This window comes from Copadichromis virginalis, linkage group LG17 (genome assembly GCF_057382275.1).
Source record: "Copadichromis virginalis isolate Kocher_CV1m ecotype Utaka linkage group LG17, C_Virginalis_male_GT1.1, whole genome shotgun sequence".
Taxonomy (NCBI): domain Eukaryota; kingdom Metazoa; phylum Chordata; class Actinopteri; order Cichliformes; family Cichlidae; genus Copadichromis; species Copadichromis virginalis.
Window position 1 is genome coordinate 30,669,364 of NC_140634.1, and position 24,965 is coordinate 30,694,328.

Here is a 24,965-nt window from a genome sequence, read left to right on the forward strand (position 1 = left end):
CTTCTTAAATTTGTCATTTCAAAACCAAATTAATCTTTTATTAGACTAAAGCAGGGGCGGGGAACTCGAGGCCTCAAGGGCCGGTGTCCTGCAGGTTTTAGATCTCACCCTGGGTCACCTGAATCAGATGATTAGTTCATTATCAGGCCTCTGGAAAACTTCAGCTGTGTTGGATCAAGGCCACATCTAAAACCTGCAGGACCTTGAGGCCTAGGGCTCCTCCCCCCCCGACTAAAGAAATCACTTTTTTGTCATTCATTGTATTTTGAACTAAAAATCTCTTTCGTAAAGAGTAAAGAGTAAACACAGAACCTTTGTTTAAACCTGATAATTGATTAAATGCAACCTCAAAAACGCCCCAGAGTGCTACCAGTGTTCCCACTACCTCCCCGCTGGGGGTGTGGCCTATTCCCTCAGGCGGGCGATAAAAATACGTTATTCTCATGCACTGTTTCATTTCAGCGCAGTGTGTCACTCTCACTGCTTTTGCTGACATTTATGGAGGTGAACTGTACTCTCCCCAGCTCGGCTCACAGCGTTAGTGTTTATGGGACAGTTGAATTAATTATACTGCATTACACTAAGTGGAATAAAAGCTTCTCAATAAGTGTCAATTCGTCTAAAATAACTATAGACTGACTATCGATTTCAGATTTGCGTTTGGGAAAAGTGCTTTCCGTTCGCTTTTATCCCTTCGCAAGACAAACTGCAATGTAGTGTGAGAGGGAGAGAGCATAAGCAAAAACATAAGACTAATCAGGGCAAAAACACAATCATATGACTGGATCTTCTGCAGCTCATGCCAAACTTGTTAATACAGTCAGTAAACAAGGGTGAGGAGGAGTGGCTCACAGCGGAAAATAGAGACAAGAGGCAAAAACAACAAACGAGACGGTTAGATACAACATAAATGGGACCAACTGGTTTCCTACCACTCTCAGCTGATGCACCTGCAGGTACAGACTGAGCAGAGAATGCATACTTACACTAGTAACTCGTCTGTAGATCTGGGCAGCGTTTTGGCATTCGGAGTAGGGGTACTCTGAGGTAGCCATCTCCAGCATACACATCCCAAAAGCATAGACGTCTACAGATTCATCATACTTTTCCTCATACATCTCTGGAGCCATAAACTCTGGTGTACCTGGTGATTAGAAAGTGGAGAAAAACATGTATGTTATGCTAGGACATACTCCTACCTAACTTGCACACCATGATGTACAAATACTGTATAAATGATAAAACATAAAATCAGAGATTGAAATCTAATAAACTCCAGCTGGAAATAAAAGGGCTAAAATTTCAAACCTGCATCCACTTAGTGCTGCCACAGACTCAGTTTGTGGAAGTGAAGCCTGAATACTTGAGGTTTGCCTAATTGCTACAAAGAAGCAGTGAGATTTACTGAGCTTCTCATTCTTGTCTCAAGTGCAGAGAAGAGTGTATATTTACGTACTTGGTGCGAGCAGAGCTTGAATACCTGTGGTCAGCTGTACAACAAAACTACTGAAAGGTACCCAGGTTATTATGAGGGAAAACTGCAGACTCAAAGTATGTGTCATAAACATTGTCCGAGTGCGGTGCACTTTCGGTTTATGTGTTTGTAACGGTTACATTTCCAGACAACTGAATCCCAACTTACTAACAGTTTCTTTGGAAGCCGTATCACTTTTCACATGCCTGCGGTTAGCTTTAACAACCAGACATTTTTCAAGTAGTAAAATTTATCTACAGTGGGCGTGTACATAATGTGCTTATGCATGTAAAGTGGTTATTATCGCCGCAGCGAGCTCAAATAAAAGATCCCAGTTATTTCAGTTTCGCAGCCTTCGCAAACCACATTTTTGTGTCTTAGCATTTCTGAGAATTTGAGATGCTGCGTATGCACCGTCCTACCTATGACGCTCTTGGCAAAAGAGGCTCTCTTCAGCGTGGCCAACCCTAGGTCCCCTATCTTCACCGAGCCCGTGGGCCCTGTGATAAAGATGTTGTCGCATTTCAGGTCTCTGTGAATGATGGGTGGCGCTCTGGTGTGCAGGAAGTGAAGGCCTTTCAGGATCTGTCTGCACCATGAACGCAGAACTTTGATTTTCATCACCTTGAATCGCTTCAGGTAGCTGCAGGACAAAGAAATCTCACATAAGAAACTGTGTGTTTTGCAAAGCAAAAGAAAGTGGTCACGATTATGCACACAGGAGGAGATTCAGCTCTTGTATCTTGTTCAAGTGGCCTTTGTCCCGGCACGCTAGCTGCCAGCATATGGCCTCTCAGAATATCACACTGTGTAAAACCACTAGCTACAGAAAATCACTTTTTTTAATGCAGCTGCTCTACTCTGCATAAAAAACTATGAAAGACACAGCTATGCAAGGACCGAATAAGGGAGTAAAAAAGCAGAAACATGTAGTGCTGCACAGAAATGTCTGAAAGCAGCTGTAGAGTCAATGAGCAGCCAGCACTGATAATCTCTGTCTTTATTCAGCAGATTGTTATTTACTTGTTTTCTCCGAAGGCAACTATACACAGCAATCAAAAGGTTTCGACTACTGTCCCGTACATGCAACATGTGCCTGCACCGGCTTCTATGAATCGGGATTGTATCTTACGTTGCTTATAATTCAACCAGATCTTCTTCTGCATCAGTTCTTTTTTCTCTCTCTTCACTAAACTTGGAACACATCCCAGTGCGGAAAGCAGGGAAACACCCTTTGACAGGTTGCCAGGCCATCATAGAGCCAACTCAGATCCACACCTGTGGGTGATTGAGTCGATCCACCTGGTTTGTAAGTCTTTGGAATGTGCGAGGAAAATGAGAGGAAATTCCACAGGAATGTTACAACAAAACAGCAAAGTACTGTGAATCTAGACTGAACATTTCTCCTATTCTTAGCAAAGCACTGCACTTGATTGATTTTGTTTTTGATTAAATCAGAGGCAGTTCTTGTTATTTCCAAGAGCTCTAAGAACTCACTCAGAAAACATTTGTCTGTCTTGATTAGCTGACTGAAAATCAATTCAACTCTACAGAGAAATGTGCGTCTTCCTCTTCTTGGTATTGTGCCAAATGTGACCAATGAGCACAGTAGGTAGGGCGTACTCCTGAGATCAACCGCCCCGTGAGTCTTCTTCATGGTGTGCTAATTTCACAGCCTTAAAGCAGGCAGAGGAGCTAAGTAATCGTGGCTTTGATCTAATTAGTGTATTTAATTCAATATCCAAGCTTAGCTCAGAAATGTCCCCATGGATCTGGTGAATAGCAGGCAGCTGACTGAACTATAGACTGACTCTGCAAACAATGTTTCTGTCTCAGCCAGCAATGCCCTCTTCCAGCTCCGCTTCCAGACAGCTGACCCGATGCAGAGCGACATCAATAAGTCTGACTCCAGCATTACCGTCAGCTCCACGGTGTCACTGGCTGCTCTAATAATTCAGCATCTGCAACTCTGTCCTAACTGACAAGTAATTCTCACATAACACCGTGTGAGCATTACAGCATAATAGAGCGGTGTGCTTAAGCCACATCCAGATTGCTGTGTTACAGCCACAGAGGCTCAACAACTTTTAGCTGTGACCCAGTATCTTTGACGGAGCAGAAAGCATCCATTAACGAGCAATGGAAAGTACACTCACTGAGTGCTGGGCTTAACTGAGCATTTTCGTTTGGTGCCACTTTATACCTCTACTCAACTTCTTCCCAGAGAAAAACACTGGATATTTGCATCCTATACTTCTTTCTAAAATCCTGCATGCATTCCTGAGGCTGCCTGGGGCCTTTCTTTGTGGAGTTTGCATGTTCTCCCTGTGCTTGTGTGGATTCCCTTCAGGTTCCCCAGCTTCCTCCCACAGTCCAAAGACATGCTGGTTACATATGTGCTTATAAATTGGCTGTAGGTGTGAATATGAGTGTGAATCTTTGTCTGTCTCTCCTATGTTAGCCCTTTAATAGACTGACTAAATCTTCCCAAGGTGCATCCTGTCTCGCGACAGCTGGGATAGACTCCACCCCCCTGTGAACCGGATAGATGGGTGAACAGATAGATGGCTAATTATTAAAAAACAACTTTAATTCAGCTATTCTGCTATATAGTAAAGTCTTTACCCTGATTTTTAACAATCAAAGTCTTCTATATGCTTCTTATTTTAATCCTCTAACCGCTTTTCTATGGTTTGTCATTAAAAGCCTTAAAAATCTGGGTAAATTCAATTTGTTTTTCACAGGGAGATGGCTTTCAGTGTGCAGAGCATAAATAATAATTTTAGGGACTATTAAAGTGAACAAACCTTAAAATGTGCATGTGAATAACTTAAGTTCTCTCTATCATACCGCATCTCTCCTGCTACCTCTGATGTCTCTCTTAAGAAGCCACACGCCTTATCCCCTTCTTCCCCCTTACCTAAGTCCCCTCCTCGCCCATCCCCTCTGCTTTCTTTCTTTTGTCGTTCTGAAGTCAGAACAGCGTTGAAAGACAGGGAAAATGCTGTGGCATGCAGAGTGACGCTGCAACAAAGCATCGAGCGAGCTTGCATGCTCACTCAGCCACGCTATGTTTCCAAGCACGCAAATTAGCACTTGTAGATACACGAACGTGCGGCTCTCATGAGCAGTGAATACAGTTTTTATTATTTGTGAACAGACAAGTATTCTTCCGAAAATAAACCTTTACAAAACAGAAAGATGACAGCATTATAAACATTTCTTACACACACAGATGCACACAGAAAAGGGCACTCCATGGTGGCAAGTATTTCCATCCTATCTTCCTCCCCTATCGCCCCCACCCTCCCATCATCTCCCTTTCTTTTTCCATCTCTTCAGCGTGCAGCGGTCCCTCTCCTTTCTGAGTATTTTTCTGGATGATGGCCAAACCCCTCGGATGCCTTGATCCTCTTCATAAGGGCACATCCATCCGCTCCATATAGTCTTAAACAAAGAAACCTTGTTGTGTTGATCAACAAAAAGTTAATCAGCAACAATTTTGATATAAAATTATTCTTTTGCAAGTATTTTTTCCCCTCACTGGTTCCAGTTTTTCAAATGGGAGTGTCTTCTGGTAAACACGATGTTGCGTCTTTGTTTCAATATGTGCATAAAAACACATTAATGGAAAATTAAAGTAACCAGAATTGCAATCCTGATATCATGTATGCATCATGTATCTATAAGAGTTCAATGCACTGCTTGTTACTTGTTACTACTTTGGAGTATATTATAGTTGTTTGGCACACACACTTCTGGATCCAAGCAGTTTTTTGGATTTTCTGACTGAGGTCTTTTCTGAATATTTATGTAAAATTCAAAAAGAAGAAAAAGGATACAGCTCTTCTTCTCTCTCTTTTTTCCTTTCTCACTCAGTAAGTAGTGGGAAGTTCCAAAAAAAGTTAGAAAATAGAAAACTATATTTGTTAAATGTGTGTTTATTCTGTGGTGTATGCAGAGGACTGAGCGTGTCTGCGCAGCTTCTCTGTTAAAAAAAAAGTATGAAATTTTTGTAGTCCTCCAGTGGAGGGCGCTACGGTTCTTGTTAGTGCTGTTAGTGCTTTGCTCACAGGTTTGTCACTCTACCGAGCGGCTTTCAAACTGTACGTCTAAGTATCAGTTTGTCTATTCATCAGAATATTTGCGCATAACTCTCTCACACTGTAGTCTTCTGTCTCCCTCTCTGTCACTTTAACCTAAACTAAGTGGACGATGACCAGTGTCACTCCTGAATGATGTCGGGAATGAGAGGAATGTGCAGCAGAAGCAGCAGCTGGCAGGTGGGCCAGTGTCGCATGATGTACTGTGTGACGCAGGCTGTGTCACCCCACGTTTAGCCTTCTGTTGTGTCAGGAGCTCAACAATAGCATTGACAAACACAGATGCACATCTATTCTAATCGGCAAAGAGGCTTGCATTCAGTCACGGCATGTGGGGTGACAGTCTGAGAGGCAGACACTGACAACTGCCCGTTGAGCTGGCAGGCCATCGACGTACAGTTTGTCACATATGTACGCTGAAAATTACCTCAAACACGTTGATGAACATAACAGTGTTGACACACCCTCAAACTTTTCAAATCCCAATCAGACTCACAGAGGCCCCCAGGCTGAGAGTGTAACCTCACAGGATCCCAACATGTGTTGTGTCCTTTGCCCTGATAAGATCGAGCCATTTTCGGCGACACGAATGGGACCACAGCAGTTTTATTCAACTGTTTGGTGTCCAAAAAGAGAAATAAATAAAAACTCAAAAACTGCATCAAAGTTTTGATGATTCTGCGTCATTTCACCCTTTGTGGTGATGTAAGTGACATAAATACCGTACTTAACACAGGCAGGCTGGCTGACTCACAGCTGCAATCAGCACTGAAACATCAGGATGTGAGGTGCTTTTAACAGTACTGTGAAAGGCCATTTGAACATATGAAAAGAGAGAAAGACTGCAGATTAGTTTAATAGCAAAGAGGACGACACGTGTGTGTTTTACATTTCAATGAAAGACTGGAGGTGAGTCATCATCTGTGCTGACAGTGCTCTTCAAGAGAAAAATGTCAGAATGGACTCTACTGTAAGTGTGGGTGTTAACATCACGCAGTTCACACCTTTCAGTCACAGCTATAGTTTTCAGTTCATGCACATGGGTCTGGTGTCCTAATATTTGGCTTCTCAGAAGATTCCTGCACAGCTTCTTAATCTTAAAATTCTATCCCTCATATACTCACGTTTTTAGCGTGCCAGATGTCATGAGCTCAGTGACGAGAACGATGCATTTCTTTCCTTTGCAGGGACCCTCCCAGGAGTCATAGAAGCGGACAATGTTAGGATGCTGGAGACCCTTCAGCATGCCGGCCTCCTCTTTGAACCGCTGACGCTCGGACTTGGACAGTTTACGATCCTGCAAACGGGACAGAAAGGGAAACTTGGTCACGTGTACACAAAAACCGAGAGAAACGTTACAACGTGAATCAGAAGGGAGGGAATGTTTTTCCTAAATTAATGCTGTGTCAGTAGTACAACATTATTACAGCATGTGCAATTACAATCAAATCAAGTCAGGAAGAGGCTCGAGGGCTGGAGAGGAGAGCTAATCAGAAGAGAACAAAGAGATTACGCAGAAACGAAAATGGGAGGGGAGGAGAATGACAATTCCTATGAAACATGACTCCATATAAGCTCAGAGAAACTGATAACAATAATCTTTTACACTGATGAACAGCAGCTGAACATACTGTACTGAAATACAAGTGCAGATGAAACGGGGGGAAACCTGATACTATCCGAAAACCTTTCTGCATTACACTAGTAAAGGACAGGGATAAAAGAGAAGTGTCCTTTCATCTTAACTCAAAGACTCCACAAAAATCCATTAGACAGAGTGACGAACAGCTCCACACTCGATCTTCTTTTGACCTGAGCTGTGCGATATTTATTGGTGAAGCACTCTGTTTCAAACCAAAGGCTAATATTCACACCTGTGTTGCATTTATGTGTTCATGAAATTTTGCCAGCAGTCCTACATTTACAAAATTAGTCAGTGTTCAACCAATTGACAAGCTACTCGGGTGACTATTTTATTGGGAAATATAAAAGTGTTAGGGTTAGAGGATGATTTAAAAAGAAGTTCATTGTCTGAAAACCCAGAACCAGAAAATCATAAGACGCTAACCCCCCCCGATCGCTATCTAAGTGAAAATGGACTCAACTGCTGCAGTAAATGGCTTCTTGATAATGAACACACATCAAATCCTCGGCTTCCACCACCTACGTCATCATTGTTATTCTCAATGGGAATTGCAGTCTCCAGCGCTTGCACCAAGCTTCAGCTGTCTTTACCTGAAGTGGTAGCAGCCTCCCAGTAGGAGGTTGACCAAAACAAGCTGAGAAAAAAAAAAAGCCACAGTCTGCATTCCTCCCTCCTGTGGAATACTGGCTTCTCAGAAACATCCTCCACACATTTTAACAGGAATTCCAGCTCAACCACTGATACCTCAATAAAAACACAAAAGTCAATGTTAGCAGGGGACCTGCTGTAAAAATCTTTAAGCATGCCCGCGTTTGTGCATTTGTATACTGACAAATATGTCAGGAAAATCCTAAGTAGTTTACTAATAAACAAGTGAACGATCACTCTGTGCTGTCTTTTTGTTGTTATTGTCTTCTTTGGGCTCTTCCTGTCATCCTGGAGGTCACTTCCTGTTAAAAGGGAGTTCTTCCACCCCACTGTCACCAAATCATTGCTCATAGAGGATCGTCTGACTGCTAGGGTTTTCACCTCACCACAGAAAGTGCCAAATCCATATTCACAAAATAAAACTAAACTAAATTGTTGCAATTTAAAGGAGTATATTATTTAGTAAATTGTGCTAGGCTTGTTTATCAATTTTAGTGGGAATGTCTAATGGTAAGCTTAATATCTGTGTGATTATTTGCTTTTGTCTGCATGTGTTTTGAACCGCTCTTCACCAGCTCTGTGTCTAACCATATTTGACACATTCAGCACATCGCTCCCCAAAAATAAACAAAATCACGGCTGCCTGACGACGATAAAATAAGGTGACGACATCTCAGTACTCACAGGATTTAGGCCCAAAAAAGTCTAAATTTCTCTAAATTATTAAGTCTGGCAGTTACAAGCAAGTTGAGCCAGATTTGGGAAAAGGATTAAAACAAATATGAAAGAGGTGCTCCAATTAACGTGGGACAAACAGAAATTCGTGCTTTGACAGAAAGTCGTGACACATCCAGGTCGTTTCATAACGTCGGTGACCCTTTTAGAGGATGAAATTATGGGAAAGTGAACTGACAGATTGGTTTACAGATGAGCACAGAAAGAGCAGCAGGTTTGACACACGGGGCTGCGTCTCCATCGAGGTGCAGACACCACAGTATACAGTCTAAAAATATAAGAAACGGCAGTGGTTTAGAGGCTATAGACGTCAGAGCTTAGACACCTACTCCCATAATGTTACAGGGATTATCGCCAAGGCAACCACTTTTTAAAAAGAGGTCCAATGAGGGCACATCATTCAACTCTTTTATTTTTTCAGTCCAAAACATCAACGCTGTCTTTCATAAAATGCTGTTAATCTGCTCTTCTTTTTTTCTAAGCTTTGTATTGTTTTATTTTAGTCCTCTATTTGAATATGAATCCGACCCAACACAAAACATCCAGTGCATTAGCAAAATCATCTGAGACAGACGAGACACTTGCCATCAATCATTCAAATGGTTTTAAAGCTTCAGTACACAGTCTGATTTGATAACAGCCCCACAAACCACCCCAAAAACCTTGGACACAGTGGCGCACCGGAAAAATTCCTGAAAATTTAAGTGAACAGATGGAAACTTTTAAATCCAATAAGTAGAAAAAGAAGTGCTGTATGGTATTTTAGATAAACTAATTTAGATTTTATGATGTTAAATCACCATAAAAATACCTTTTATGCAATATTTGATCATTTCAAGCACTTGTGTGTAAATGTGAGGGGGAATTTTCTTCGTTCCTTTTGTGTGTTTCTAAAAGAATAAATCTCCACTTGCGGTACCTTCAGGTTCTTAAATGAATTTCTCAATAACACGACTACTAAACCCCCAGTTTGAGTAGTAGTTTATTTTATAATGATTGTAGTTCTGAAGTCAGTTAAATTGTGTGTACATGGGAATATTTTTCATAAAGAAATTAAAAAAAACTATCACCGTTTAGACCACTAGCTTTGACAAACAAACAGCCGCTCAAACAGTTCGGCGCTGCTCGGTCACAATGAGCAAGCGTTCGGAAATGTTATAAAGCTATTAGAAAATCTTGTGAGCTCCTTCAGAGATTAGGACAATCTCTGAGGTGATGATCTCATACTGTCATATTGTATAACCCAGGGCCTCATCTATATCATATGACTTCGAGAGTGAGAGAGAGAGAGAGGAGAGGGGGATGTCGGAAAGGTTTAGTGTGTTTCTGAAGTGCATTAATGTGTGTCAGGGAGGGTGTGAGTGTTTTATGGCCTGTAACATCTTATCCCTTTATCCTGCAGCAACCATTTGCCCAGCGATAGCCCATTAGCAATCGACACACAAAACATCCATGTGAGTGCTGACTGTACCCCCTCGCTCTTCTATTATCTCTTTCCTATTATGATCACATGACTCCACGCTCACCATGGCCGTAGGTCACCTGACTGCCTGGAAGCCAGCATTCCATTTCCCAGCAGCACTTAGAAAAGACCCTGACCACTCATATCTCTCCTAAGACACCTCCCTCTGGACATTAGAAGATTTACTCAGTCGTTGACTTAATCACTCATTCATGCACTCACTGTGTGTGTACTCGCATTTCTCACGAGTAAATGTGCAAAAACAGTCAGATTATAAGCAAGTGTGTTACATGTAACATGTGCTGCATAAGGTGAAGATTTGGTTCAAGGTCAGGTTTAGGGCGCTATGGTTATTGTTACAGTTAGTCTGCAGGAAATGCATCCAAGTCAACACGATGTTCTCTCAAGTAATGAAAACACAAGTGCATGTGTGCGCATTTGTGTCCACAGACATGGGCCTGAGAAAGCAGACAGCAGGTCTAATGGGGCTGCTAATCCATTATTAATGTTTCCTTCTTCGTTCTAGTGTATAAATGGACACACACACACACATCTCTGATGCACATAGTAGTAGTGGCTCCAGCACTCTACTCAGAGACAGTGGATTTATATCTAAAAGAAGAGCACGTTTAAAATAAAACAAAGCTGGTGGTAGGATGCGGGTATTTAAGGAATAAATTTGATCCGGGACACATTAGTCACGTTGTTGGGGATGGATGTTTTCTCTCTCCCTCTCTCTCTCTTTATCCCTTCTTTTCTCTCCATGCTTCAAAACATCATGAGACTCGAGTTTGTCAGACTCAAAAATATCCTCACTTTTCATTCAAACCCACATCTCTCTCTCTCTCTCATTCTCATACACGCGCATTTAAGCGAGACACGCCTCCACGCTGGAATCAGCAGCCTCTTATCTGACACTCACACACACACGTACAGGTCTTTTTAACATAAGGACTTCTCACCCTCTAATCCCTGCATTGTAATCTTACTGTGTTCCCTTAGCCTATCTGACAACTTGAAAGAAGCCACGTATACACATCCCTGCATAAGGTGACAGCACTAAGTATGCCTGCCCTATTTGCACAGCACATGCACTCACATACAGCCAAGGCAGTCCAGACAGGCTGGCAGAAACACAACCTGCAGTGTTACAGTATTAAGCAGTTTCCTGCAGAGATGCTGCAAGCTGATACCCTCTGATCGGCTAATTTAGCCTGGACATCCCTCTGTGCTTTAACACTATGATCATGTGATATGCTCCTCTCTGGTCTGTTGCACCCCGACAGGAGATCAACACCCGCAGCACCAGATGGACCGAACAAGAAAACAACGCGAAAGCCAGGAAAGCACGACGTGACTTTGTCGTAAATTTGTGGTATCTTCTTCAAACTTACAGGATATTGTTTAAGTGGCTAATCCCCATGGGGACAACAGATGCCTAAATATAGCGTAAATGATTACACGATTACGTGATGAGAACTGTTTCTCAGGCTTTACATTATATAACAGCAATTTTATTAAGTTTTTCTTTTTAATGAAAAGGACACAAACATAAGGAAAAGAAGGGAAAGACACTGTTCTGACAGTTTAATTGGTTGGGAAAATGCTAAACCATCAGGAACTTCAACTGTTTCACCAGCCAAGACTTGTTACATATCTGTTAAAGTTTCTGATCCTACCAGGTGTTACAGGGAATTGAGATCAGGGTATTTCCCAGTGATTTAAAGAAAAATCTGTTCCTGATTCAGAGGAAAAATACCTGCAGGACACCAAGATTTTTAGTGTGTGTGCGTTTATGGTGTGCGCTTGTGAGTGGCCAGCAATGCTTTCAAAAACTAAAACAGACAGGGCACAAGACTGTCCAATCAACCTCTCTGTAATCACAGGAAACCCTCATTTCTGTAGAAAACTACAGGAAAATGTAGAATTCATCAGCAAAATGATAAAGATGCAACTGTAAAATGAAAAAGTACATTATTATACATGGTTAGGATTTTATCAATGGTATACTGATGTTCACTGAGTGAATATCAAATATTACACCAGTTTAATGTTGCAAAATAAGACCAAAAAAACTAAAACACTAAAAGAAAAAGGGGATTTTGCACGGCGTGCCAAATGAACCCTGAGAGTTATGTTCCAAATATTGCGATGACGAGCAAATTGGCAGATTCCTGTAGGCTTTGGGTCCAAGATACGGAGAAATAGAGTGCTTAGATCCAGTTTATGCTGCTAAAAACATTAACAGATGTTTTGTTTTAAAACCAGATGATGCATCCATGTCAAAAGTGGTGAGTACTAAGCAATTTCGATATCGGAACTTCAAGCCTGGACATTTCTTGGCATTACCTGATACACGTGAGAATGCAAATGATTGGATTATACATTAAGCAGTCTTTAACCTGCCAGCCTCCTCATAAAAATCAGTGTGATGGTGGAATGCATTGATGTGCGAACAGCTAATACGCCCCTGGCGCTGTGTGTCCTGCATCCTGCATAAACTACCCAGGTTCACCTAAATCACATTCCCAGAGGTGCGATCGCAACTAAAGTGCACCGTTTCCTGTTGTGTGCTACATGCAGCTATCCAGCCTCATCCCAGGTTAATGTCGACAGAAAAGCTTTCACTAAAACAAATTCTATCACGACACAGTATCGTGTTTTTGCTATAATCGTGCAATCCCTTCAAGCAGCCTAACCGTGCAATAAACTTTTGATCCAAATCTGCCAGACTGAGTTGCTGACCCCATTCGAATTTCTTCTAATAAACCTTAAGAGTCCTGACCCGAATTTTGAAGAAAGTTGCAACTCGAGAAAGGAAAACAAGGACATGTAAATCCTAATTACCCCTTAGCTGAGTGAATGAGCTGGTTTGTGTCTAGATACTTTAAAGACCTCATCGTGTGTGCGTGAAAAAGAGCCGGTACGTTCCATTAAGACCCCCCACAGTCTGGAAACATTCTCCTGCAAAGAATACCCCCACCACCCCCATTATACCCTCACGCGCCTACACATCTAATAAACAAGAGTGCACAAAGGCCCACACATGCCTCACTTAGGCACACAAACCAAACCTCGCCAAGACCTTTACCACAGCTTGTTATGGTTAGCCAGCAAAAGAGAGCGCGAGAGAGAGAGCGGAACAGAGAACGAGCATCTGTTGTGAATAAGAATGGATGAAACGAGACGAAACAGAAGGCAGAGAAAGTCGGGACTGACTGATCATTTCAAAAAGGCATTCACACCTAAACAGCGCCTGTCTTTGCGTTATGCTGTGGTCTCTCACTCGGCTTTTGCTCGGCTCACTCGGAGACCCCCTTCCCTTCCTCATATTACGGTGGTTTTTGGTTTCCCCTCAATCACCACTCTACGTGTTGCAGTAACCAGGGCCATGTGTGCACGTGTGTGTATTGTAATGCTATCTAGGTGCAGCAGAAGCAGTGGGTTCAGCAGAAAATGAGGTGAGATACATGATGTTCGCTGAACATATTCTGCTGGGCGAAATGTTATTTATGGGATTTATGATGGTTCGGTTTACCTTCTCCTACAGGTGGAACACACACTGATGTTCTGGGGTTTTTTTTTCCTTTATCTCATTCGTAGACAAACAGACCCATTCATGGGACCTCCGGCTGTGTGCCTATGCTGTATGCTCATGAATGTTAACAATAGGTGCCATCTCATCCTGCCACTCACTGTGCACTATTGTCCCAACTCTTTGTGTTGGTGTACACTGTGCAGCCAGGCACACACACACACACACACACACACACACACACACACACACACACACACACACACACACACACACACACACACACACACACACACACACACACACACACACACACACACACACACTGCCAGTGTAGTCATTACCCTTTGCTCTGTTGGTCATGCTTCATCTCCCCTCCCCTGCTCTGTCTCCTCAGTGTTTTTCCTTGGCAATTTTTTTTACTCCCTTACTATCCTACACATTTTCCATTCACACATTCCCTCAGATTAAGAGCAGGATGGGTTTTAAATACGGCCCCCCTTCTGACATCAGCCTCTACGATTCAGTCACTTGATCCAATCTTGATCCAAGGCTAATGAGAGGAAATCTGAGGATAACGAGCGGAACTTCTGGTGTAAAGTTCTTCGCTCTAAAGTGTTAATCTGCAACAGCATGCCATGAACAAAGAATCTCATTATACCTGGAATAATCCCAATTCCAGGAGCTAATGAGTAAAACTTTGACACGCCAGCTTCATGATGACCAAACAGGATATAAATAATGATATTCAGCATTTCGACTGCCTTAAAAACAAAGAGCGAGGCACAATTCATCGCCCTTTGAACATGCTCAAGTTACAGGACATGATTTCTTACAACAAAGCTTACAGTCTAATACCGCACTAATGCCAACAGGCATAAAGCAGGACTCTTATAAAGCTGCATTCATTGAATATAGTTTTAAATGAAATGATTAGCAACCAACAATGGGTTCCTTTGTTGTTCAAACCATAAACACAGATCCAGTGAAGTCACATGAAAAAAATAATAATAAAAATAGGGGGATACAGTGGAAAGGTTACCACTGGCCACAACGGAAGGGTTTTGAATTAAGAAAGAAAACAGTAGCTTTGCTGTAGGGAACAAGCTGTTGTTTGGTTTAGATGTTTATTTTCATTAGCTGTAATAAATCGCTTGCTTTTTACTTTCTTTTAATTTGTGTCATCCGTTCGTGAGTTGAAGACTCAAGGAAACGGAATTGAAATATGAAGATTTTAAGCTCCCTTTAATTTCGTAATTAGTTTAGTATGCGGTGGTCCAATTAATTCTACACAAGCAGTCTGTACTGAGAGTTCAAAGTTCAGAATCCTGTCTCCCTTGAAAACACCGAACAGTCTTTGAATATTTATAAACTTTTACGCGCTCTAAATAATATTCAGTCTTAAAAATGTTCTACTTTTTTACATCGTCGTCTCTTCTAGGCAAAGCACACCAATACAGCACAGACAGTACAGTTCCCAAACACTAAGTGCTGCCCCTCAGCAGGTTTCCCAAAGCTGACCAATCAAAAAGAAGCAGGTTTTTACGGATAGAAGACGCTGCTAAAGAGACAAAAGCTAAATTCTGTTGTTTCAGAGAATGAAGTGGGGGTCTGCATAGTAGGATATCTGTTAAAAAGTGGATTTTTTGTAACTAATATCATGCAAAGCTACTTTATTAATTCAGCATAATAGATCCTCTGTGCCATTGAAATGAGTTTGCCAGATCAAGTGTGCATAATCACTTGTGTTCGTGTAGCAGTACTGTATGACGTGAACGTCACAATGCTTTTGAAGCCGATGCCTCTTTTCTACCTATTTGTGTGCATGTGTATGTTGCATTTGTGTGTATATAGCGATAGGATATTTCTGTTTAAAAGGCAGTAGTCTTAATATAGCAGAAATCCACCTGCATGTTAACACATCATAAACAGATGAGACAGAATGGAAATGATCCTGAAGTGTATACTCCTCAGACCTTTAAATCTTATTTAATGTCCCTTCAACTGAATGAGTTGTATGTTCAATGCCAGGGGGAAAAAAACAAAAGCATGCGCTTCTGTGAAAGTCTCTGAAGTTTTAAAGAAAGAGGAAACATCCCATATACCAAATCAAATCAAATCAAATCACTTTTATTGTCACATCACATGTGCAGGTACATTGGTACAGCACATGTGAGTGAAATTCTTGTGTGCGAGCTTCACAAGCAACAGAGTTGTGCAAAATACAATAATGTAAACAAGCAAAATACAAGAATGGCTACATCTGAAACTAATAAATATATGTACAATATATAATAGTATATGCATTTCTGGATGTGTATACTAAATATTTTTCTACGTGTGTGTGTGTGTGTGTGTGTACACATATTTTACAAATTAAATAGAGTAAACAATAAATAAAATATATAAAATAAAATATACAGACATTTGCAAAACAGTGGCGTTACTGTACAGTATGGAGTGCATAATGTTAAAGTTCCAGTAGTGAATGTACTGTGGAAGGATCATGAATAAAATCCCTTTTAAATCCGACTAAAATACCAACAGATGCTACCGGCAGGAGTTCATTACGAGAAACCTAATATCCATGTCTGTGTGTTTATATGCTGTGTACGTTGGTGTGTGCCATTCCTCAATTCTATAACATGTAAATGACACATTACGCCGTGGCCGCAGTAGCCGATAATAACAGAAGGGTTGGGGTCAGCGTTAGAGAAGGGACTCAGACTGTCCCAGAAAAAAATCTGTGACATAATCTGTGAGGACTATCACTTTACACGCCATTAAAACTAGGCCTCCACTATTAATGCCTAAGCTGAACTTCAGGACTTCTCCAGTTTCACTTTAAAGATCAGCAGCCATCAGCATCCAATCACATGACAGCACTTTGTGTGTCTTAACGCACTGCAGTAAACAAAAAGGATGGCCTATTAAGGCATTCAGCTAGAAAATAATGTAGTTTAAAAAAAAAAAGTTCCTTTATTTAGAAAGTGAGCAAGTACAGTATGACATTGCCACAACTTATAAGATGTAATAGAGTCCAATGGAAGCCTGCAAAAACTTAGCTAGATTTATTTTCTTCAAAGACAAGATTTCTGACTTTGCTCTACTGGTCTCTGTAGAAACACTAACTATCATGTTTGACATGTGCTCATATGATATAATTTGAAATAACTTTAAACAGCACAATTTAAATCATACGATTAGAAAAAGACTAAAGAAGTATATCTTGTTTGGAAGGCTTTTGTTAAGATAAATGTACTTTTCTTAGTGCTTATTTTCTGATTATGTTTGTCTTATGCAGGCCAGTATATTAAGAGGCCACTTTTCAGTCATAAAGTGTGTCAAAGGGTTTGCATCTGAACAAACCTTTAGATTAATGTCCTTTAGAGAGATGAGGCCAAAATGGAGATGTTTTGCTATAATGCAGCGGTCCCCAACCTTTTTTGCGCCACGCACCGGTTTATGCCCGACAATATTTTCACGGACCGGCCTTTAAGGTGTCGCGGATAAATACAACAAAATAAAACTAGTACCGGTACCGAAAAAAAGAAGATTTATTCATAACACACATGAAAAGACCCAGGAAAACCGAGTTAACGATAAAAACGATAACAAAATAACGCTGAAAACTGATAAAAACCATGAAAACCATACATTTCACACCTGAGCCTCAACTCTCGCGGCCCGGTACCAAACGACTCACGGACGCCCGGGGGTTGGGGACCGCTGCTATAATGGACAGATTTTTTGGGAAAAATCAAACACAGCACCTCAGCACAAACACATCATACAAGTGAAAAGCATTGTGGTGGAAGGGTATCATACATATAATGATTACTTCAGGTTATTGCTGCTAAAGTTGGTTCCACAAGCTATTAAATCGAGCATACTTTTTTCACAGGACTGCATAGACTGCTTTTAAATTTGTCTTTTTTAAATGACTGTAGCTACGCAGACTTGGACTATGCTAAAAAAATAAGAAAAAGCCTAACAGGTCCACTAAACATTTACCTGTTTCTTTCAACTGACTATTTATTTCTTTAAGCTATGTATTTCAATCTTTTTTAAGTATTAACTTATCTAGTTCACGACTACTTGACATTTTTCTATTTTTTATTGCAAATGTAATGTCAGAATTGATGTTTTTAATGAGTAAAGCATATTCTTCATGCACACCCTTGGAAACTGCAGAAGTATAAGTACCTCCAGTCAGGAATTATTACAATTTATCTGCCATACAGCATCAAGCACTTCTACTGACGCCTGGCAAACAATGATCAAAGACAAAGATGAAAGCAATAGTTTAGGTAATATTTTTTGACTTAATATGATGACAACCTCTTCAAGGTTTGCCATGTTAACCTCTTTGTTACTTTAGAATTTCTAGATTTTTTTTTTTTTTACAGATTTTTCCTTTTCACTGACACAAACTGACTGTAGGATAGTACTGGAATCACACTGGTGCCATGCACCAACAGGCCACTTGGATGACCTGATACTATCTTCTACTTTCGTGGGCTCCCCTTATTTTTTTAAGAAGCATCCTAGTTGTTTTGTTTTTACATAAATCATAATTTTAGGTCACAAACAGAGAGGAGAGTAAAAGCGTGTACTTAAAACTGTGTGCTGAATATTTAAAGAGCTCAGTATTTATGCTCTGTCAGTCTAACAACCACTTTAGTCAGAGGAACCAACAGGGTGTTTACATGAATATAGTGTTGCTGCAGCACAAACGCACACCGACTCGTAGGACACTACACACTATGTCAATGATGTGTTTGTGCGCTTGTGCCGTTTCAGACTCCTCCACAAGCCTGCAAGGCTGTCAACAGATTAACAGAAACACTGAAGGCGCACACATGCACACAAAGAACTACTAAAGGAAATGCACAGCCGGAGAAGAAACCATATGCATGTGTGCATAAATACACAAACGCACTCACACACACACACACACACACACCACTTCACAACTCTCTTCTATACAATAAACATAAAAGGAGGATTAGCTCATGTAAACACAGAAAGAGAGTGGGAAAAGAGATGTGAGGAAATGAGACAAAAGAAATGGCTGGAAGTGGAAGTGAATGCAAAAGAACATCTGCATTTCCCCCCCTTTTCTGTCCTTTTCCTCACTTAGCAATGGCCCATATTTCCTTTGCAGCTGGTTGGTTAAAGCGAGGCAGAGCAACCCATTTAGGCTCCATCCTTGACCGGGGTAACCAGAGAAGTTGAACAGATACAGGCTACCGATAGAGCCATGCAATAAAAACTGAAGTAATCTGTGAGAGACAACTGGACGAGATCCAGTATGATCTGCAGCCAAGTGTTCATGTTTATGCGTGCGTGCATGTGTGTGTGTGTTTATGTGCGTTTCTCTGTGGGCCTGTCTGACGAGTGACTGTGGTTTTGTTACATGCAGGTTTTAGGGTTAATTTGTTCCAGATGTGAGTCCGTTACTGCCAAAGTGCACGGTCTTACAAGACATTAGCCTAGTTTTTCCTTGTACTTTCTTCAAGTAGCCCTCTGAGATGCACACACGCAGACGTTTGATTTGAATCAAACTGATTTAAACACACGTGAATGTTTAAGAAGACATCCATCTTTCTTGACTTTTCGCACCCTTTCCTTTTATAGGTTTATAGATGCAAACGCGCTGAAAACGAGCACACACGACAAACAAAGCAGGCAGCGAGGAAGAGGCGTGACAGCAGAAGCAAGGATGGAAGTGAGGTTACAGGAAGAGGAAATGGGCATATTTGTCCTCTGAAGTGTTTCCTGTTGGGACAACGCACAATGCAGAGATATTCCATACAGTGAAAAACAGCGTTTGTACACGTTTGGGATAATAACGTTTCTCAGGGAACAAGGAAATTGGACAAGACTGTGAAGTCCAAAATAAATAAAAGATTTCAAAAACACTGCGCTTTCCTTGACAGCTACAATCCAGCCAACTGTGAAAACAAAAGATGCGAGAGATGGAGAAAAGTCTAGAGAGGCAGAAATGGAGACTGGATTATATGACAATGATGCAATAACTGTGTGAATGTGCGCACACACAAACACACACTCATGGTGTAGGGTTACTGCAGAGGTGCCTGTCTGTCTCTCTAAAGCCTCAGTGAGAGACAGAGATGTCAATGTCACAAGGCCTGAGTCAATCTAACGCTTACATCAACTAGAAAAACACGCTGCCTTTGTCAAGCAAAATGAGGGCTGTGCCGCTGATGTTGTTGATGCATGAAAACACTGTTTTTCTGGTTTCGATTCGGTTGTTATTTAGCAAGAATTAGACGACAGAGTAGTGGGAAGGCATTCAAAAGTGCTAAGATGTAGAGAGGAATGGGGAAATTAAAGGGAAAGAAAAGGGGGCGGAGTATAGAGAAGGAGGGCTGATGGGAGCAGAGCAGAAGAGGAGATGAGGAACGGAAGAGGAGAGAAAAGCGGGAGGAGGAGACGGAGGTTTTAAGGATGATCAAGAGAAGAGAATGAGGAGAAGTAGGAAGAAGGGAAGATAATAACAGGAAAGAACGAGAGGACATGCTGGATTTGCAGAGATGAGAAGAGTGGGAGGGAAGATGTGCATATAATGAGCTGTCAATTGAGACAAAAGCAAACTTGTATAACTTCATAATGAGTCTCATTCTCGGGATAGATAAGAGTAATAATGGCAACGAGGCCTCGTAATGAGACTACTACAAAAATTCGCACACAATATAACAAACTTTTCCTAAAGTGAACTCTTATACCAAGATAACCCCGATTAAAAGTTTAACAAAGACACTTTTGCAAAAGGAGAAAAATCAAAAGGTTAATTCATAGAGCGACAGCCAGAATCAGTAGTTCTTACCTCTGCTCAGGCTAACATTGTTTAAAATAATGAGGCATGAAATAGCTTCATTTTTAAAGCTGGAAATGTTTCCTTTTTTCCCCTCTGAAGCCCAGAGCAAGCTCTTAATGTATTTTTAAATTCGAATTAAGAAGGTTGAGAAGGTTTTTACCAATATAATGATCCTAACTGTTCTTTTCCAAATTTCCACAGCCAGACTATGAACAACATAGTGCATGTAACCTGTAAGTATCACTAACATTGCAGTACAAACTGACCCCGATTCAAGTGAACTGGAGCAAAGAAGGGACTCAAACTGGTGGAAGAATCTAAAATACAATAAAGTAATAAAATAAATAATAAAATACTGTTATTTGATGCTAGTGTTCAAGTCTAGAACCACACATAATAGTGCTCGGAGAATGATAGAGCGCTATTAGCTGAAAACTTGACATATTGCTACATGATGTGCAGTTTGCTCTTTAAAAATTTGAGGAAACTGTACAACTGGAGAACAAAAGAAGAGTTGTCAGGACTAAAAACAACTATATATATTGCATGATGCCTACTTCCTAAGGACATGAAAGTCATATCCTTAAAAAGTAGGGGGGGGGGGGGGGGGGGGTTTCCAACAAAGACCTGATACAGGACATGAGAGGTGGATCTGGTCCTTTGGTTGATTTCCTTACTGGAGCCTGAATGGAAGGTGGCTGTCAAGGAGCCATTCTTAAGGAAAGGACACACTAAGAAACGCTGAGCTTTGTACATTACACAAGAACAGGATTGAAAATCTGTGGCAACAGGTCCTATGGAGTGATCACTCAAAATATAAAAGTTTTCGTTCTAATTGTCATCAATATGTATGGAGGAGGTCAGGATAGAGCTGCAACATGGCATTTTTACAGCCATCTGTCATGGGTGGAGCTGTATTTTAGCCAGCGGTGTTGGGGATCCTGTCAAAATCGGTGTAATTATGAATGCAGCAAAGTAGTTTTGGGTTTTCAACCACAATGCAACAAGTTCTGGAAAATATGTGATTGCAAACAGCTTTATTGATTAGTAGAACAATGATTCCAAACACTGCAGTTTAAAGCATATCTGGATAGAAAAACACATAATGGAAAAATGTCAGTCATAGATTAGTCTCAGAGCCTGGAGCTCAATATTATGGACGCAGGGGATCATGCTGACAGAGAACGGCACAAAAGGCAACAAACACACAAAGAAGAGCTTTGAATGTCCTTCACGAAGAAGCCTAGAGAACTATTCCTGAAGACTACTTAAAGAAATGACAAAGTTTACCTAAGAGAGTTCAGGCTAAGTTGAAGAATAAAGGTGGTCATACCAAATATGAACTCTAAAGCTTGTTATATTTCCAAGTGTGTTTGCAATGAAGTGCTTCCTTTTTTTGTCCAAGACAACACATTTTACTTCACCTTACTAACTACTTTATTATCCCAGAGGAGCATCTCATGAATCACTTTGGGTCTCAGCCTATAGTAAAAAAGTTAGCCTGTTATTTCAGCTGCTTCTTTTTGCTGCGATGGTTGTCAGACTCTTCTGTTATGTGGCGAGAAACTGGATAATTACAATAATGTACAGCTCTGCTGCCTCTGAAAGGAAACACTATAATTAATCATAAGATGCATCTGGCTACAATTAGCTTTACAAAGAGCTGTAGAATAAACCAGCTTTTATCACCACTGAGTGGTAAAAGCGCTGTAACTGTAAAAGAAACTTTCACTGTGTCTGTAACCTGAATTCTCCGCAGTATGTAAGATGTCCAACCTTCTTCCTTTGAAACAATGACAACAATAAGCTATGACAATATGATTTTCAAGCCTGGGGTAGAACAATTGTAGCCTAAAATAGAAATAAGGGTCGGATTAAGATGTAAGAGGCACTAATTCTCCTCTTGTCTATTCTTTCCTCTATTCTAGTCAAAAAAGCAAGAAAATATGGATGTATTTATTTATGAAGATGATATGGGGTAAGCAGGAGACCATATCTTGGAAAGACTTTGCAAAATGCATTTGAACAACTGCATTTTGTTTCTTGGCCAGCTATGAACTCATTGGCTAGCAGTATGCAGGAGTATAACTCATTATTTCCTGGTCCTTTTAACTACTTTAACAGGTGGGGTATGTAAGAATGGGCTGCCATAAATAACTGTAAGAATTTAAAGAAAACCCAAGTGCTGCTTATTAGACTCATTATATATGACAATGTGGTAAAAAGTAAAAGTATATATCATAAAAATCTTAACAGTGTAACAGAATATTAAGTAAATTACGTACATAAAGTGAAAATGACCAGATACATATATAAAACATGCAAATTGGAAACAAATGTTTTGCTGTATTTTAATCACATATGCATTTTTTTGTCCATTTAGATTACGTATACTCGAACTGAATGAGCAGAAAAGCAATAGGAGCGCGCTGCCAACAGAAATCCCTCTTCTAGACTCGCTGGCTGAGATAAAAACAAAAGAGCATGAGCGCGTGCGCACATACACACACGTTACATCAGCTGCTGGAGGTTTAATAGAGGTCAGAAAAACAGGGTTGAAGTCAGAGAGGAGAAAAAAGTAGGTAAGAAAGTTTCAGTCGGGCAAAAACAGAGCAAGAGCCAAACATGAATTCATACACAGTGCAGCGCACACATAACATGTATGGATGCACGCTGAAGGAAGTGCTGCACAGCCAGAATGTTTGCATTGATAAATCCATTTGGTTTGTGATAAGACAGCTTGGCCATAACAAGCTGTCTGTTCAAGCAGCTTTTCGACACATATGACCCTTTATGTGATGACTGGTGACCGGTGAAGGGAAACGTGTGCGCCAAGACACGATCCATCGGAACCATAACTTCAAAACGACTCCCCACACCTGCCTGTAACAAGTGCCGTGCCGACACGTGGAGCAGCATCGCTGTTCGTGAATGTTGCGGCATGCAATCCAGAGTAAATCATTAATTTTTCTGATAAAAACCCGACCAACACCCACGCATTTGTCTCAGACATGTTCAGACATGGTCTCACTGTATGAAGAACTTAACTGGCATTTGTGAAAATATCATGTCAGACTAGAGATACTGACATCCATAAACAGATCTCTTAGTGTATCACGGGTACGGGGGATTAAACTTGTGGGCCTACTTTGCTGCTTGAACCCCCGCCATCTGGAAACATTACTGTCATGGTTCCCCCGCTGAGCAGGGAATGCAAAACCTCGTCCGGCCGCACTGTCCCACCCGAGGAGCGACACGTGCCACACATTGCGATATCTAGAACATTTCAAGCTTCTTCTTAGGATATTTTTACTACTCAAAGCTTATTTCTGCGACTGTAGAGGGAACCATACCCCCAAACCTGAAGAGCTGGGCCCAAGCAAAACTTCCTAGTTACATTAGATAACAACATTAGTCACAGGTTTCATGTGGCAGTATTACTTGTTGACTGCAAACTTGATCGATGAACAATGCAGAGGAGTATGAGCAAACTGCATAAATCTTGTACCATTAAACCTTCCCCTACTGTGTTGACATAATTTATTGACAGCTGCTATTGAAACTCTGTACGGTACATAGTTATTACCTAGGTTTATTTCAATAAGCATAAAAATACTTCTTCAAACGCTGAAGAACCTGAGGTGCAAATGCACACGTGTCTGACAGGTCTTCACATGTCTGAAAGAGAGCTTATCAACAGTCAGTTATTTATTTAGTATCAATCATACACAAGGCATCTACCCAATAGGCGTCACTGGTGGCGATCCCAACAGGCGGGTTTGTGTTGTGGGAATGAGCCGAATGCATAATCTCTCTGAAGGAAGAGATGGTGTTGTTAAAACAGAAAAAGGCAGATGAGAAAGCAGAAGCAGGACATGCACAAAAACACGGAGAATCAACCGTTTTAACAGAACATGCAAATGATGAAGCAGACTAGCGTGGATTAGCGAACACAAAAACACAGACTCATCTGTCACTGAAAACCAAACCATTTCCCGAACCACTCCGGGGTCAGATGGTGATGAGGATAATTGATGAGGGATCGGCATGCGCGCGCTCACAGTCAGCACAGATCGTCAAATATGATTCACGCTCTTTGCGTTTTCCTCTGTGTTTGTCTTCTGGCTCTGCCAGTCCTTCATCACTCTGAAAGTCTCCCCCGACAGACACGTCAAGTGACCCAAACGCTGACCCTAAAATCTGACCCCGGGCCTCTGTGCTCAATGGGACCCTCAATCTATCTCCTTGAGTAGGTGCATGTGTGTGTTTGCAAGCATGCCAGAGTGTGAATGCTCATATTGTGCTCTCTGTTTGTACTAGAGATGGCACGATACCACTTTTTTATGTCCGATACCGATACCGATATCATAAATTTGGATATCTGCCGATACCGATATGAATCCGATATAGTGTTTTTTAATCAACAAAACTGTTTTTTAAAATATCTTGCTGCATTTTGCAAGTCTGCAAGTTCATACTCAAGTTTAAAACAACAACTACACTAAAGCTATTCTGTTAT

At 41.0% G+C, this 24,965-nt stretch overlaps 1 protein-coding gene across 11 annotated transcripts in view; it reads right to left on the reverse strand.

Moving 5' to 3' along the window:
• The window catches only part of wnk1b (WNK lysine deficient protein kinase 1b), a 101,301-nt gene that overhangs the window by 42,068 nt on the left and 34,268 nt on the right, over positions 1-24,965 (reverse strand). For all 11 annotated transcript variants that reach the window (XM_085436625.1, XM_085436616.1, XM_085436622.1 and 8 more), the window contains exons 3-5: positions 6,702-6,874; positions 1,897-2,117; positions 987-1,144 (exon numbers count right to left, since the gene is read on the reverse strand). In XM_085436625.1, the coding sequence (XP_085292751.1) occupies positions 987-1,144; positions 1,897-2,117; positions 6,702-6,874 (552 nt within the window). The remainder of the gene's footprint in view (positions 1-986; positions 1,145-1,896; positions 2,118-6,701; positions 6,875-24,965) is intronic.